At 47.1% G+C, this 15,900-nt stretch overlaps 2 protein-coding genes across 2 annotated transcripts; both read left to right on the forward strand.

Moving 5' to 3' along the window:
* The first annotated feature begins 46 nt into the window (after positions 1 to 46).
* On the forward strand, positions 47 to 12,047 carry LOC128714222 (uncharacterized). The gene is made up of 7 exons (XM_053809097.1): positions 47 to 71; positions 220 to 646; positions 828 to 1,082; positions 1,328 to 1,457; positions 7,965 to 8,553; positions 8,839 to 9,074; positions 11,937 to 12,047. The coding sequence occupies exons 1-7, from the start codon at positions 47 to 49 to the stop codon at positions 12,045 to 12,047; spliced, it is 1,773 nt and encodes a 590-aa protein (XP_053665072.1).
* A 1,193-nt stretch (positions 12,048 to 13,240) lies between these two features.
* Positions 13,241 to 15,853, forward strand: LOC128710758 (phenoloxidase 8-like). Its single transcript, XM_053805611.1, has 6 exons — positions 13,241 to 14,122; positions 14,185 to 14,286; positions 14,575 to 14,868; positions 14,936 to 15,269; positions 15,332 to 15,572; positions 15,652 to 15,853. Exons 1-6 carry the CDS (start codon positions 13,241 to 13,243, stop codon positions 15,851 to 15,853), a joined length of 2,055 nt encoding a protein of 684 aa, XP_053661586.1.
* The last annotated feature ends 47 nt before the right edge of the window (positions 15,854 to 15,900 follow it).

Here is a 15,900-nt window from a genome sequence, read left to right on the forward strand (position 1 = left end):
GTCCCGTAGCTGCTTTGTGCATGTGTAGCTGTGTGCAGGAGCCTGTATGAAGACGAAAGGACAACGCGCCTGTACTGTACGGTAGTGTAGACACACGGTGCACGAAAATCAAGCACGTACCAGAGCAAGAAGCAAAGGGGCCACCGTTGCCAGAAAGGTGATTTATCTGTTGTAAAATGTGCCAATAAAACGCCATTTTCCCGTGCCCGTACCCGTAAGTGATGCAGTGCAGGGCGAGCGTATCGAGCCGATATTCACTGATTCCGCACGCCACCGCCAAGCGGATGATGGTGTACGGTGGTGGTGGTGGTGGAAGTGTTGGTGGTTCAACACACCGCTGTCAGCAGTCAGCCCCACCGAGGATGCTGGGGAAGGCGGCGGGCGAAGGGTTTAATGTGGATTCCGGGTTCGAAACGTCTGACTTCGATTTTACCGACTTTGCCGAGGAGATGCTGCCGACGCGCGACTTCATTCAACCGTTTTCGCTCGACCAGGACGGTCTCGTCGGAGATGGTCGAGGCATTCCGTTTCGAACCGGCGCGGCCGACAGACGTTGCTCCGGGCTGAGCGCACGCAGAATGTCCGACTGTCCGCGACGTATGCTGAACCTGCTGCATGGCGCCAAAAATCGTCGGAAGAGTCGCATGTAAGAAGTTACGCATCTTTTTATTAACTGTTTTTTTTTCCTTTGATTTACATATGTTTTCAAGCGTTTTTAGTAGCTGTCGTGTAGTGTACAGAGTGTGTGTTAAGTTTCTACCGTGTTGCTTTGATCCGGTACGGTCCCTGAGTAATAAATACTTTACCCGTTCACATCCTTTTCGCAGATCGTTTGATTTTTCCAACGATCTACATCAGGCGGAAAAGTCGGTGCAAACGTCCCCCATCAAGCATCCAAACAAGAACTGGCGGTTCGAAGATGCCCGGAAGGCGATACTGGTCGAGATGGAAGCGGTCGGGCAGCTGCGGAAGCCGCACGTGCTGCTGTTACGCTTCCCGGATCCCCATCTCAGCAAGGAAGTCGTCCAAGGCTTCTCGGCCAGCATCGAGAATGTGATTTTCCATCGGCCAGCAACACCAAGGTCAGTGGTGTGTGTTTGTGTGTGTTTGTGTGCGCGTGTACTGTGTACCCCTGATGCACAGGTAGATCCTTGACGCTTACAAGTGAAACCGCCCGAGGCCTACCGCATAGCACAGGGCTGACACTGGTGCTGCTTATCTGTGACCCCGCCGCTCGTTGGATGATGCGTTTGCTCCACTTTTAACCGCTTTATTTTGTTGTCCTTTCCGTGTGCTCCCATTTCACCGGGGCCGTTTTCGTGGACAGGTACTGTGTGGTGCATTTGAAGCCGGAAGCGGACGTGGACAGCGTCATGAAGCACATTGCACGGATCCCTTTCGGTGCGGGAAAAATCATGGTCGAACGGAAGACACGCAACGCCGATCAGAAGCCCGTGGTGAGTAAAAAGCTGGTGGCCATGTGGCCCTAACGTTTGCTCCGGCATGTGAACGCCGCCACTGTAAATAGAAATTTGTGCTGTTTTCGAAATCTGTTTTCTCTTTTCCCTCCCCTTATGTCGTATCCTTAAAGGGAGGGGGACGCAAATTTACGACGTGTTTGCCTACACCCAGGATCACGATAACGTATCGTGGCGCCCCTTGTTCGGCACAATCATCAGCTACCGTTTAACGTGCTCTGTGCGGCAGTGCCATAAACCTCACAAGTACTACCGAGTCCATTAAGTGTGATGAAATATAATCGAGCACTTCTTCACATTTTTTCACATTTTGCTGAGCAACCGTTAACGTTAGCTTCCCCCGGGGCGGGGAGAACACGTCGTTCGAGTGTGTTGTCTTTTTAAAGCTTTCGAACGGGGATTGTTTTTTCTTCTCCGCTTCGGAAGGGAAAACAGTGTGATATGTATCACGTACCGGGCCGGTGTAAGATGATTCCCCCTGTTTCGCATCGTAATAACATTCTGCACGCCATGCCCATGACTCTCCAGTGTCTACAATGGTTTTTTGATGTCGATTCAAGGGTTTGGTTCTTGTTGTTGTTGTGAGTGTACATTATTGGCCTGAAGCTTATGTCGTGGGTAATTTATTCAACGTTTTATACTTCTTTTGGCGTGGAAAATGATTTGCATTAAAGTTCAAATTAGCAATCAGTACACTTACAGTAAGCTGTTGGTGGCCGTGTTTTAAAGGGAATGTTAGTTCCTCCAAGTATTCGTTGGCGAGGTGGATCTTGAGGTCCAGCACGTCGAACGGTGGAAATCCAAACCAACCTGAATAAAGGAACCTTCAATACAAGGCTTTCCGACTGATGATCCCGATTATATGACAAGAAATCTGAAGCGAAACAAGCATGATCTAGGTGTAGTAGACGCTCTCACACACAGAATCGTGTCAATGGCTTTAATGGACCGTGCAAATTGAGCACGTAGCAATGGCCTCCGCAGGCCTGGCAACAAAATAGTTAGGAAATAATATGAAATTACTGCCATCATTGGTTCATTTTTATGTTTTATAATTATTTTAATAGATGGAACATGCGATGCGATTTAATAGATGAATTTTAATAATTTAAGAGATTTAATTTAATAGATTTAATAGATTTAATTTAAACTTTCATAAAGTTGGCAGGTTTTGACTATCCCGCTAGGGGTTAAACAAGGTAAAAGAAGTCCCCAAGCCTTTTGAGGTTGTTGTGCCGTTAAAGAAGAAGAAGAGGTCGTCGTTTTAATAGGAGTTATCCAAAAAGAAGCCCAAATTCTTCTGAATATTATGACCTTCACTTTAAATCCACCGGAGCTTGAGGAGTCTACTAGTTCCTTCTTCAATACTAGAATACTCGACGTTACTCTTCTATCGACCCATAACAGGGTCAAAAAATCACCCTGATTGCTTCGGCTTCGGCATCAGATAAAGATTTATCGGAGGTACATGACTTATTTTTTATCTATTTGGTAATATAATTAAATTCTTCCAAAAAAATAAGAAAGGAACGCGACAGCCGAGAGTTCTCATCTACCACCGACGGACTGTTAGGCAAAGCACCTGAGCTTCAACTGAGATACAGTTGTGATATACAACCTTATTACTTAAATGCGGAGTTGAGTCAGTCCCTTGATTAAGTCAGTTTGCAGTTCCCATACATAGATCTGAATGTCCGACAATGATTAAGTTACACACAGATTACAATAACCCAAGCATTCAACACAGGGTGGGTAAGTTTGAACTACTCATCAAAGTTATATCTGCTCACAGCACAAGAACTTTTTCTGGTAGAACGATCCTCCTCCTTCAGTGTAGAAGATCTAACGCCTATCCCAATATTGAAGTGTGTACTCACCACTTCCAATTTCTTAAAAACGTTCATAAAGCAACTCCACAACGACCATTCCACGGGTGCGCACACATCCACGGAAGTGATTGCATTTCTAGCCTGCTACCGTACAACTAGCGTTCCGGTGAAACTTTTCCTCCCAAAGTTTTCCGGCATGCATTCATCAAGCAGCAGCCATAAACAATGGGTGTGTGTGTTTGTGGAGATCACGGCGAGGTTCCATTCGTTCCGGCCCCGATACGGGGGGGGGAAAAAGCCAAAAAACCTTGTACACAATGCTCACCGCAACCATACGGTGTGTCGGGTCTTTTCAGCCACCCGTGCTCGGGCTGCTGTTTGGCCGTGCCCGTACGTCCACGTACGGCATTGACTGGTGTTGCCTTGGGCTCATGTGTGTGAGCAGGGCTGCAAAAGCACACGCTTCCAAGTAGTGCCGCATGAGGGACGCACGGCCATCACGGTACATGCGCCAATATGCGGTTATACTCCAGGCTCATCCATAACGGATGGGACGGTAAACAGTCCGGGCATCATATATAATTCGAGCCAGAAGCCAGTCGCCGCTGCCGGGTGAGAGCAGCTGCGGTTGCACTTTTTGCCGGGACTCGGTGGCAAACTTTTCCTTCGCGCTTCGTGCAGTGAAGCCCGCTCCGTATGTACCGTCGGCAATCCCGGGTTGGATAATCCCAAATGTCCACAAGGGTACGCATTGTCACAGCATAAGCCTCCCAAGAGGTTTCCCCAGAGAAATGCTTCCACTGCTTGTGGGTTGTTTGGGTGTTTAGAGGTTTAAGTGTTTAGAAAAAGGTTCTGGCGTTGCTTTAACGTTCATTATGGCACCACTCACCCATTAGAGCATCACCATTATCCAGCGGGACCATCACTCATCCAATCGGTGATCGGTTCCAATTGTTGGCATCCCTTGTCATCGGGCCCGTGTCAATCGAATGTTGTACGAACCGTTGAGGCAATAAAACGAACAGCACAAGATTGCTGTGACAAAATGTCGCTAACACATGCAAGCTCGTCACCATGGGCTCTGGTTGGCCCTGAATGTTCACCCAGGACATCCCAGCCTGCGTCGGTCCCCCCCTCCCCCGACTGTGTTGGTGACCTAATTCGTTTAGCTTTGTGAGCCTTATTAATTTTTATGAGCATAAATGATTTCGATGCATTAAACATATGGAAACCAATTTAGCCCAAAATCTCCCCAATGCAGTACGCGCCGGATGCTGCGATGGTTTCCCGTGCATGAAGTCAGTACGGATGAGCACAGAAAAGCGGACGCAAAGCCGGAGAATTGCTTTATCGATTCAGCTTATGCGGAGCGTTGTTGTAATGCTGCCAGAGACCGTCCGAAGCAGCAGCAGCAGCACGAACCGAGTGCTGCGGACCATTGTTGTTAACGCCTCGGCAGGTTCGGTGAAAAGTTTCACTTCGGATGGAATTAAAAGTTTCACTTGCAAACGGCGTGGCTAAAGTGGTGTGTCCTTCTTCCGTGGTGAGTGGAGGGGAGTTCAACAAAAAAAAAACGAAGGAAAATAACTCCAAAAAAAGCGCCATAAGCGGCAAAACTTTGCTTCCAACGTTCAAGTTCTTGCAAATGAACCTTTTTGGGACCCCCGGTTTGTCGTGAGAGCAGTAATATTGGATTGGTCCGTATGGGAAGAATGTGTGTGTGTATTTTATGTAAATTTATGTGTTCTGGTGACCATCATCCCTATGTATATGCTAGTGTACTGTGAGATATGCGTTAAGATAGAACTTCATTTACAAATTGATCCGTTTCGTAATGCACTGTGTCGAACGGCGCAAACCGAGCGGAGTTTTCGGGTGGAAATGCTCCAAAAAACAAAAAAAATGGAACCACTTGCTGTTGGATAACTTCAGCTAGCACGATCTGCACTGCCGTCGGCCATGGAGCCTTATCCCTTTAATCAACTCGTACACACATTTGCGCCACATTTGGCTATGTGAGCGGCGAAACCCCGTTCCGACGGTCCAATTTTCCACTGTCAATCGTCAATTTCTCTCTCCGTAGGCTAAGCTGCCATCGACAGCCATCCGGCATCGGTTGCCGTGCGAAAGCGTATCGGAAAGTATTGATCCAGTAAACTGCCGTCCTGCAGTTCATTCAATTGACCTCGTTTACACGAATAATCAAACGTGGGGTAGCAGAGATGGAGCACCAGGGACACGGGCAGACCTTCCAGCATCAGTGGGCTCCGATCCGAGGATTACCTGTGCAGGGGAAAATTAAATCGTAGCCCGGTTCCAGAAGGCTCTGTTATGCAAATTTGATGCATACATGTGCGCGGGATCGGGAATGCAAATCGAGCCCCAAAAACCGTACCCGATGCACCGGGATCTCACCTCCCACCTAGCGCCAATGCAAGGGGCATATGGCATTGTAATCCCGGTGGGCTACTTTCGGGTAGGTGTAAACGAATCGGTTTGATTTATGATGCCGTTTAATTAATAGTGACCCAACGGGGTGGTTACCATTTCAACAATGTTACCCACGACACGGTAATATAGAATGTGTAACAGTGTGTCACCAATCGCTGGCGGGGGGATGGCTGGGAAGGGGAGGGCTTTTTGGCACAGTTTGGCAAACAGTTTTTGCTGGGCCCTGCCAAGGTTAGCGAATGTCCTTTAATCTCCGGCAGTTTGGCAATGGGTAGAGCAAGCAGTTCAGGTCAGAAAACTGGTAAAAAAGACTGCTCACTTGTTTGAGAATCTGCTTCTCGCTCTCTCTGTCTTTCGCTCGTACGGCTTTACAGCAGCTGCCATTAGTGTTGGGTAGAATTCAGCATATCCTGGAGTCGCATATAACTCCGGCACCTTCTGGAGTCAATTCCGGATCAACTTCAACCTCAAAAAGTCTGGACCTAAAAAAAATCATTCACTTCGCTGATCGGATTTTCGATCGGTTCTGTCTTGTTCTGTACCACTAGAAACTCGCAAAAACTTGTAGAAAAATCCTCTAATTTCCATAGAAAACTACGCTAACAACCCACGATGATGAAAAAACGATTATAAACCAAGATTTTGCTGGTTGACTGAAAAAACCTTCAAGAAATCGGAAGAAAAGAGCAAAGATCAGAGGCGAATTGCATATGAAAAATCTATTAGGTTCAATTAAAACTACTCCAAAAACTTGTGGAAAACTCGCTGGAAAGTTATGTATAAGTCTGTGAAAAAATGCTGCACAAACTTAGAAAAACTATTAAAAATCTAATAAAATTAAAAACTGAAAAATAATTCAACTTCAGAGTCATTAACGGAATTGACTAATCCGCAGCAATCGGGAATTAAATCAGAACTTGACTCCGGATTTTGATCTTCTTGAAGATCACGCTACAAGTTAAGTCCGAAGTTGTCACCGGAGCTAAATCCGTAGTTGGCTCCGAAGTAATCCGGAGTGGACTGCAAAGTTTTTCTCGGATTTGAATCCGGTTCTTCGGCTTCCGAAGTTGGAGCAGATTCGTGAATCCACACCGGGTTTCCCATCACTAACCTTTCCATTCCCAGCTGTCCGAGTGTGGCGAGTGCATGGACAGCATGGCAAGTGTTCAAAAATTTCAAACGTTTAGAATCTGTTGGCATCTGTGACGGTGGAGAAGTCCTAGAAGAGGGGGTGGGGGGGAAAAAGTTGTTTTGTTTTGTTTTTCGTTTCGTTTCGTTTGTTTTTCTCTGGATAATTTAACCCGCGTCAAGCGGTGAAAACTGTCCAATCACCCACGTGGATAGTTTGGTGTTTCTTATTGTTTTTTTGTTGCTCATTGCTGTTAGCCACTCGCGTATCGTCCGTTCGGATATGTTAGATTTTGGCCGCCAAAATGAGGTGGGAGGGAGGGGGACGAAAGACTTCACCGGGTGCACCGACAGCACCAAGTTGTTATCATACACTCACTGACTCTGATTCTGTCTCTGATGTCAGAGCGTTAAATTATTTGGCAACCGTCCAAAAGCCCGGAGTCCATTCCCGTCCCACAAGCCCTTATCTTGCCAGGCCCTGTGAGCATTCTTGCTTCCGGTGCCTTACGCAAAAAAAGGGACATTCGAAGTGCTGGAGTGTGGAGCTTTTTTGTTCCCGTGTGCTGCTACTGCTGCTTGTATATATCTTTGCTGGAGCATTGTTGTAGCTGGCTGTGTTTACATTTCGTGCGTGCGTGTGTGTGTGTGTTTGCAGGCCGTTTTTATCCTTTCAACAGTAATCTTTGCATTTTCGGTAGGGGACATTTGAGGTTTGAAAAGGCTAAACAATGGTGAGCTTAAGCCCGGTGCGTGAGCCTCGTGCGGGAACTCATCCATTCGGTTTGGCAAAACAGCTGCACCACACGCACACGGGAAGCCTCATCATATCGCAATCAGCGAGCGGTTTATGTAAATTTGTTTTCGGAACGTGTATGTGCAAGGTTCTCAACGGTCCCCGGAGAGGAGTCTCGCTTCATTCGTATGCAGCTTTTTTTTATTGCTGTTATCTTCCCGCCGAGATACGGATTACTGTAGCATTCTTTCGTTTTACCGTGTGCTGTTGTTGTGTGTTTTTTTACGTTGTGTTTGCTTACCGATGCGTATTTCCCTTGTTTTCCCCTCTCCCCCTTCACAGGTACAGCCCGAGGACATCGATCCGTACACGCTGTTCATTGGCAACCTGCCCAATGTGGTGACGGTACAGACGGTGAAGCAAATGTTTCCCGCTGCCAAACGCATCGATATTGGTCACGCGCAGCGCATCAAGCACACCCGGTACGCCTTCATACGGTTCACGAACGTGGAGGAAGCGATCCTGGCGTTCAAAGCCAATCACAACAAGGTCATTGACGGGAAAAACATCATCATACGGTTCCGGCGCCACAACGCACCGATCGCGTTGCCCGAGGACACGACCACACCGAAAACGCCCAAGCGCCAAAAACCGGGCCAACAGCAGCAGCAGCTGGTCGTGTCGGTGGAGCAGCGCCCGCGGCGCCTCACCCTCGTACCGCCCGGTGCGGCACCGGGCCACTCCGGTACGCTCAGCACGATCAAGACGGAGATACTGGACGAGGACGAACCGGATGGGCCACCGGTCGGGAAAACCGTGAAGCGGTACGAAGGTGCCGGCGGTCCGCTGTGTGTCATCAAGTCCGAACCGGACGACACGGACATCGAGGACAGCCTGGAAGAGGAGGAGGACGTCGACAACATACGGGACTGTAAGGACGCTAGTGCTATCGGTTTTTTTTTGTGTTCTTCGTTCTCCCCTATCACTACACCGATCTAAACGATAAAAAAAGGGACACTCGTCCTCGGGACGCGTACTGAAAAGCATAAAAACACCGACCCGAATCGGAAAATTGGCGCGGTGTTGGTTGTGCGGCCTAATTATTGAACCGTGTTTGAACGATTTTTATTTAATGGACTGTTGTTGTTGTTGCTTTTCGCTTCTGTTTTCTTTCGCATTGGCCCGTCAACCTTTTCCTGGTGTACCGGGACACCAGTTTTGGAGGAGCAGGAAGCGGCGGAAGGGCTGAATTTGGACGAAATCAATCCGGACGAAAACTACTGCGAAGATGACGATACGGACATCGACAGCTTCGGCAAGAACTACTGGACGCTGGAGCAACTGCGCAGGAATGGGGCGGCGGCCGCTGCTGGTGATAATGGATCCGGCTCGGTGAAGAACGAGGAACAGGACCTGGAATCGGCCACCAAAACGACCTCCACCATGCTGATTGTGAGTGTTACCGATGCACCCGATGTGTGCTGTTTGCGTGCGCTTATCTGCTCCATTTCGTTGCATCGCATTGCCGGGGAGGGACGCATCATTAGAATGCTGGGCCCTCCCTCCCACAGGGCATACACACGAGGGCACTTTCAATTCAATATTTATTTACGGTAGCATTTAATGTGTTTAATCGATAAACAAAACAACCAAAGCTTTGGAATTTTGCAATTGCGTTGGCAAACCTTTCGGCCACTCGGTGTTGGCAACGAGGTTGGCAAGCATGTGGGCAGCACACTGCATGCAGTTATACATTACGACTGACACCAGCGCCAGCATTGCATTTGCGTAAAGCCCAACCCGTGGCCAGCATTGGAAACGGAATGGACGACTTGGGTTTTTGCAAGCCATCGATGCGAAATTTACGCTCCAAAGTTCAATAGGTCACGCACGTACGGCAGTTGCCGTAAGGCATTCCGTGTTGCGGCATTATGATTTATGCGAATGCACTCGGCCAAATGCGGAAGTGGGCAGAATGTGGTGCAGATTTACAAAACAACCGGACCGGTACGGTACGGTACGGTAAACTAGGTTCGTTCTGTGCCATGGTTTATTCGTCGCACTTAAACTTTAAGATACGAAAGTTCTGCTGCAAAGCAAATGCTTGAGAGAGCAACCCTCGTTCGGTCACGTTCTTGACGACCGTTTGCTCGGTGTGCGCTCTGTCCTTCTCTCTGAGTGTGTGTGTGTGTTTTAGACACTTTTTCCCGTCGAGAGATTTCGCTTTCCGCAGGCTAAATAAAAGTTGCGCAATCAGCGAACCGTTAAATTACATTTCTGTGCGTCGACTGACAGAGAGTTGGGTAACGATTGTTTAAATTGTTGGTGGAGAGTGTAAAACAAAAAACGCAAAAACAGTAGTGTAGCGCTGGTGACATTAAGAGGACGAACGGATGTAAAATTTTCGTTTCTAACCGCGCTAAAAGACAGTTAACTTATGCTTTGTTTTCTTTTTATAGTGCTAGCGAGTTGAGTGGAAAGCATGCATCACCACGAATCTGGTTGGCTAAAAATGAATTAGTTCTCAGCATTGGTGTGATACGGAGCGTACACTTGAAGCGTTCAACTCTTCAGAAGAACGAGTTTTGAGCGGAAAATATTTAAATGGCGAAATCCTTTTTGTCGTGTTGAGTCCATATGCTCAGCTCATCGCCTTTGTTTGCTATTTTGCTACACCGATGGAACATACTGTCGATATTTCTTTTATTACAGTTTTTTTTCTAAACATTAGTTTAGTGTATAAGTAAAGATCCCAATGATTTTTTTAAGTTTAAGTTTTAAACACTACCCTTTATAATTCTCAGGTGTCTAGCCAAGCTTTTTGATAGATTTCTATAAGTTAGCACAGTTTCTAACAACAACACTGTGACTTTAAAGGCTCTATTCATCTTTCTACAGGGTGTTTAGTAAGTTCGAATATACATTTTCACCATCAAGAACGTGTCATTGGTTTTACTCCAATTACTTGTTCTGCATTGATATTCATGTCAGTTTTAACTACACATTTTTTTTACTACACACTACTACACATTAAAATATGTAAACGGTGTAAACTTTCCTTTTTTTGGTGATTTGACAGTGATTTTCACTTTGATTTGATGAAGGTTCTCGAGCATGAAACATCATTCCTGCATCCCATACGAACATCCTGCGCATCCCAAATGCAGCTTCCGAAATGTTTTTTGCGGTGCAGTCGCATCCAAAACTGGACATTTCCCTTGGGGAAAAATGAAAAAAAAAGTCAAATTCAATGCGGGGTACTTTAAGAATTAGTTTTTCGTGCAAGTAACCTCTACGGAGAAGAGCACTACGTGTTCGAGCTGGGACTATGCAACGGAATTTACGGGAATTCGATCCAAACCTGGTTTCTGATCGTTTTAGCCGACTTTTTGAACATAACCTTGTGGATTCCAAGCGCTTCTCGAAATAAGAACTCTAGCTCAATTCTGTTTCGCCACATCTCGAAGGGATCAGAATTCCTACTTGATTTCAATAATATCTGACTGTGTTGGGTTGTATATTTGACGACTTAATAACATACTGCAGCGGGTGTCCTTCAAAACCACAAAAATGGCCTCTCCCGTATTCCACCTTACGAGTTGGGTCGTCCGGTGGCATTCTTTTGACATGATCAATCCAACCCAGAGGCTAGAAAGTTTAATTCGGTACGAAAAGGTCCTATAATTCTCAGAGCTCGTTATTGAAGCGATAGCTTTATTGGTCTTTCTTACAGTGCCAGATTCCCTCTGGACATAACCATCCTGACGAGGGTTTCGTTAGTTATGGATGAAACCCATATTTCATTAGCTTATTTTAGATACTATACATGTTCCATACAGTCCCTGCTTTGTCAAACAGGGATTGATCAGATATCAGACATCAGACTGCAGTTAATAAGGTTGGCTGTTATGTGCTGCTAATACGAACATTAAAACTGAATGGATGTTTAGGAAATGTTCTTTCAGCTTCCAGCACGAGAATTCTTCAGGATCTGCTAGATGTTGAAGATCTGATCAGCGCAAATATTTTCAGTTCCTGGCTTTGTGGTTCTTCATTGTCATATTTCTTTTTTTAATTATAAGAAACAACAAATATCCACAAATTGCTGAAAAAATATTGAAAAAAGTACTAATGAGAAGAACTGCTTTAGAATATATGTGACACATTCACCAAAAGTCAAACATTCCATCCATTCTCATCGTGGGCTGTGGCCTCTTCATGTAGCTTTTTTTCACCCTCAATTATGGTTTAATTTAATACACTTTTTTTCTGAAACCCGCAAAGCTAATTGTGCCCAATTTTCGTCTATTTTAGAAACGCAAGGAGCACAAACCACCGACAACGGTCATCAAAACGAAGCGTCGCGATGATCAGCTTAACGATCTGTTCAGCTGCCTCGAGCCGGACGACGATCTTTCGTTATGAGATTCGATGGAACTGTTCTCGGACTTCATTCAATACGTCACGCTTAACTAGCGAGTCGGAAGTACCGTTCGTCGGATGCCGAAGTTGGCCAATGCGAGAACGTTCGAGTGAAGCTGTCCCGGGGATAGTTCATGCCAAGCGCTTGGAAGAAAAAAAAAACAGAAAAAACAACAAAACGACAACAACTATCCCGAAATCTGATGGTGTTGTAGATGAATTTCAATGCATTTATCCTTATTCCGTAGACTGTGGCCATTGATGCTTCTATTACGTATGATATACCATATGGTGCGTGTTTCGCCATTCTGGAGGTTAGCACATTAGACGGGACCAGAAATAAACCTTCCAGTTCCTATTTGATCCTTTCCGTACCAGCGAAATAAAACTGTCCCACTAGACTAGCGAGAGCAGGAAGCAAAATTTAGTTAACGCGTTACACGCATGAGTAGCAACATTTTCCTCAGTATTAGTTACCGTTCGCGTTATGCGTTACTTACTGCAATACCAGTATATCAGTTAAGGATCTCTTGCCGAAGATGGCCGTTCGATTAGGTATTACTTAGCGAAAGTATTATTAACATTAGCGTTTTTAACCACACGGAAAGGATCGTCCTTAGTTACGCTTTATCACGCAACAGGTTTTGCGCTTTACTAGCCAAAAGTCTTTTAAACAAAACAAAACACCAAACACGATTTAGGCAGGCAGGCGTAAGCGAGAACATTAGGCGGTTAAGAAAAAAGACGCTTGACAAAGAGTGGGTGCCAACCGAGTCTTCAGAGGAACAGTATTTCTGTGTTGAACGAGTAGTGTATTGCTTGAAGCAAATATTCAATAAACATATACAACTAGTAACCATAATAATGAAACCATTCGGCGCGGAACATTGCGATGCGTCATAATGCAGCAGCATCGGGTCGGGAGCGTTTGCTTCCTCGTTAGAACCGTGAAACGTATCTAACGGTGGGAACTTTACATCCGTAAACAAGCTGCAGATAAACTGAACAGCCTCCAGAGTGTTGTGGCTTTCTATTTCCCGACACACGAAACCACAGAGATTGATTGTTGCTTGATCAACGATGCGCGCACTATTTTATGCACGCATATAAAGCCGCCACAATTGGTGCAGTGGGTCAGTTAGAGATTGCGGCTAAGCAGCTGTGCTAAACGCGATCGGGTTCGTTGCATTCGTACGATGACTAATAACAATACGCTGTTTCGTGGCTTGATGCAGAAACCGTACGAGCCCACGTTCGTACCGAAGGGAGATGGTAAGCTGTACTACGATCTGCCGGATGCATACCTGACGGACCAGTACCGCCCGTATGGACCCTCGATACAGAATCGCTTCGGCACCAACGCGGAACAGCGTGTGCCGTTCCCAAACATTACCCCACCGAACCTAGCGTTTGCGGATGTTGTAAGTCGTAGAGGTGTGTTTTCGGTGTTCAATGCCGGCCATCGGCGGGCCGCTGGGCAGCTGATACAACTGTTTCTCGATCAACCCAACCCGACCGCGCTGAGTGCAATGGCGGCATACGTGCGTGATCGCGTCAATGCGCCAATGTTTCAGTATGCGCTTGCGATCGCACTAATTCACCGCGACGATACGCGAGACGTGGAGATTCCGAGCTTTTTGGAGCTGTTCCCGGACCGTTTCGTTGATCCGGCCGTATTTCCGCAGCTGCGCGAGGAAAGCAATCTGTTGGATCGGGGTAGCAGACGGGCCATCGACATCCCGTCCAACTACACCGCATCGGACCGGATTGATGAGCAGCGGGTGGCGTACTGGCGGGAAGACATCGGCCTTAGTTTGCACCATTGGCACTGGCATCTGGTGTACCCGTCGACGGGTCCGGACCGGGTTGTGCGGAAGGATCGCCGGGGTGAGCTGTTCTACCATATGCATCAGCAGACGATTGCCCGGTACAACATCGAACGGTTCGCGAACGGGTTGCCGCGGACACGGTCGTTCAGCCAGCTGAGGGAACCCATCCCGGAGGCTTACTTCCCGAAGATTGTGCGCAGTTCCGACGGGCGGGCCTATTCGTGCCGCTATCCGAATCAATTGATGCAGGTAGGTTCGGAGTGAGCAAAGTTGGAAGATATCGAGAAAACTAACTTTTTCTTCAATTTCAGGATGTGAATCGAACTGAGGATGAGGCGACGATCCGATTGGCGGATTTGGACGTCTCCATAAAGCGTATTTTTGAAGCAATCGACAATGGGGTCGCTCAGACGGTAAGATTAAACTCACTAAGAGGTTATCTTCACATTGGTTCGTGCGCCAGTGGGTCAGTAGAACTGGCCACTATTGAGATCACAACTATTTTTAGTTTTTTGGGCAGATGGCTTTAAGACACACCAGAATTTACTTTGATATGTCGGTTATTTGTAGTGCCAAAGTGCAGTGCATACTAAATCCTCATCTTCATCAGTCGATCTAGATCTCCGTTGCGTTAGATCGCAGCATCGAAGAAGAGCCTTGACGAACGAAATTCAAACGCTTTATCTTTACTTCGAGTTTAGGCGAATGGAGATCGCATTCCACTGGACAACAACAAGGGAATTGATATCCTCGGGGATATGCTGGAGGCAAGCACCATTTCAATCAATTTCAACTACTACGGCGATTACCACCAGAACGGGCACGTCATGCTGGGGTACATCCACGATCCGGATAATTCTTACCTGGAGGGCGTCGGTGTTATGGGCGACCTAACCACAACCATGCGTGATCCACTGTTCTATCGCTGGCATCAGCACATCGACGACATCTTCGTGCGCCACAAACAACGACTGCCAGCGTACACAGACGCTGATGTGAGTAATGTTGGTGCTTTAAATATCGCTAATCGTGTATTAATTCGCCAGCTTGCTTTGCTTTTAGCTTGCATTCAACGACATTACGGTGGATTCCTTCGAGGTGCAGCTGAACAAAGCGAACGCACCGAAGAACGTGCTGCTCACCTTCTGGCAGCGGTCACAGTTTGATCTCGGCACGGGGTTAGATTTCGTGCCGGAGGGCAATCTGTTCGTGACGTTCACCCACATCCAGCACGCACCGTTCAGCTACCGGATACAGGCGAACAACAGCAGCGGTAGTATGCGGCGTGGCACTGTTCGTTTGTTTCTGGGACCGAAAGCGAACGAACGCGGGCAGGTGTTGCCCTTCCGTGATCAGCGTCGTCACATGGTGGAGGTGGATAAATTCACAGTTGACTGTAAGTCAGATTGACCGTTTTTTCTGTGGGAAGTTGGATAGTAAATGATGGAATTTTTGCAGTACGGCCCGGACAGAACTCCATCGTCAGACGTTCCGATCAATCGAATCTAACCATCCCGTACGAACGGACGTTCCGGAACATAGCCGCATCGAGCCAACCGGGGACGGAGGTGTTCCAGTTTTGCAATTGCGGATGGCCATCCCACATGCTGCTACCGAAAGGCTCGGCAGGCGGTCTGGAGTATGATTTTTTCGTCATGATTTCCAACTACAACCAGGACCGCGTGGAAGAGTTTAATGAGTAAGCATCGACTGCAGGTATTTAATGGGCGAATGTGTTTATTCTAACGCTTCTGTTTCGATTGTACGATTGTGCGAAGAAACGATAACTGCAACGATGCGCACATGTTTTGCGGTTTGCGTGGTCGTCGCTTTCCCGACGCCCGCAGCATGGGCTACCCGTTCGATCGGTTCACACCGAGCACCGTCGGCAGCTTGCAGGACTTTACGCGCCCGTACGGCAATATGGCTGTGACACCCGTGTCGATTCGCTTCACAAACACCGTCATTGCACGCACTTGAGCCAAAGGATTTGGTGAATATCTTATAAATGGCATGATAAATAAAAC

This window comes from Anopheles marshallii, chromosome 3 (genome assembly GCF_943734725.1).
Source record: "Anopheles marshallii chromosome 3, idAnoMarsDA_429_01, whole genome shotgun sequence".
In the NCBI taxonomy this organism is placed as follows: Eukaryota; Metazoa; Arthropoda; class Insecta; order Diptera; family Culicidae; genus Anopheles; species Anopheles marshallii.

What these genes read in the sequence shown, in the direction of transcription:
- LOC128714222 (XM_053809097.1), top strand. Translation starts at nt 47, where the DNA reads ATGAAGACGAAAGGACAACGCGCCT. An exon ending in AATCGTCGGAAGAGTCGCAT is followed by an intron (nt 647 to 827) that starts GTAAGAAGTTAC and finishes TCCTTTTCGCAG; the next exon opens with ATCGTTTGATTTTTCCAACG. An exon ending in CATCGGCCAGCAACACCAAG is followed by an intron (nt 1,083 to 1,327) that starts GTCAGTGGTGTG and finishes TTTCGTGGACAG; the next exon opens with GTACTGTGTGGTGCATTTGA.
- LOC128710758 (XM_053805611.1), top strand. Translation starts at nt 13,241, where the DNA reads ATGACTAATAACAATACGCTGTTTCGTGGCTTGATGCAGAAACCGTAC. An exon ending in ATCCGAATCAATTGATGCAG is followed by an intron (nt 14,123 to 14,184) that starts GTAGGTTCGGAG and finishes CTTCAATTTCAG; the next exon opens with GATGTGAATCGAACTGAGGA. An exon ending in ACAATGGGGTCGCTCAGACG is followed by an intron (nt 14,287 to 14,574) that starts GTAAGATTAAAC and finishes CTTCGAGTTTAG; the next exon opens with GCGAATGGAGATCGCATTCC.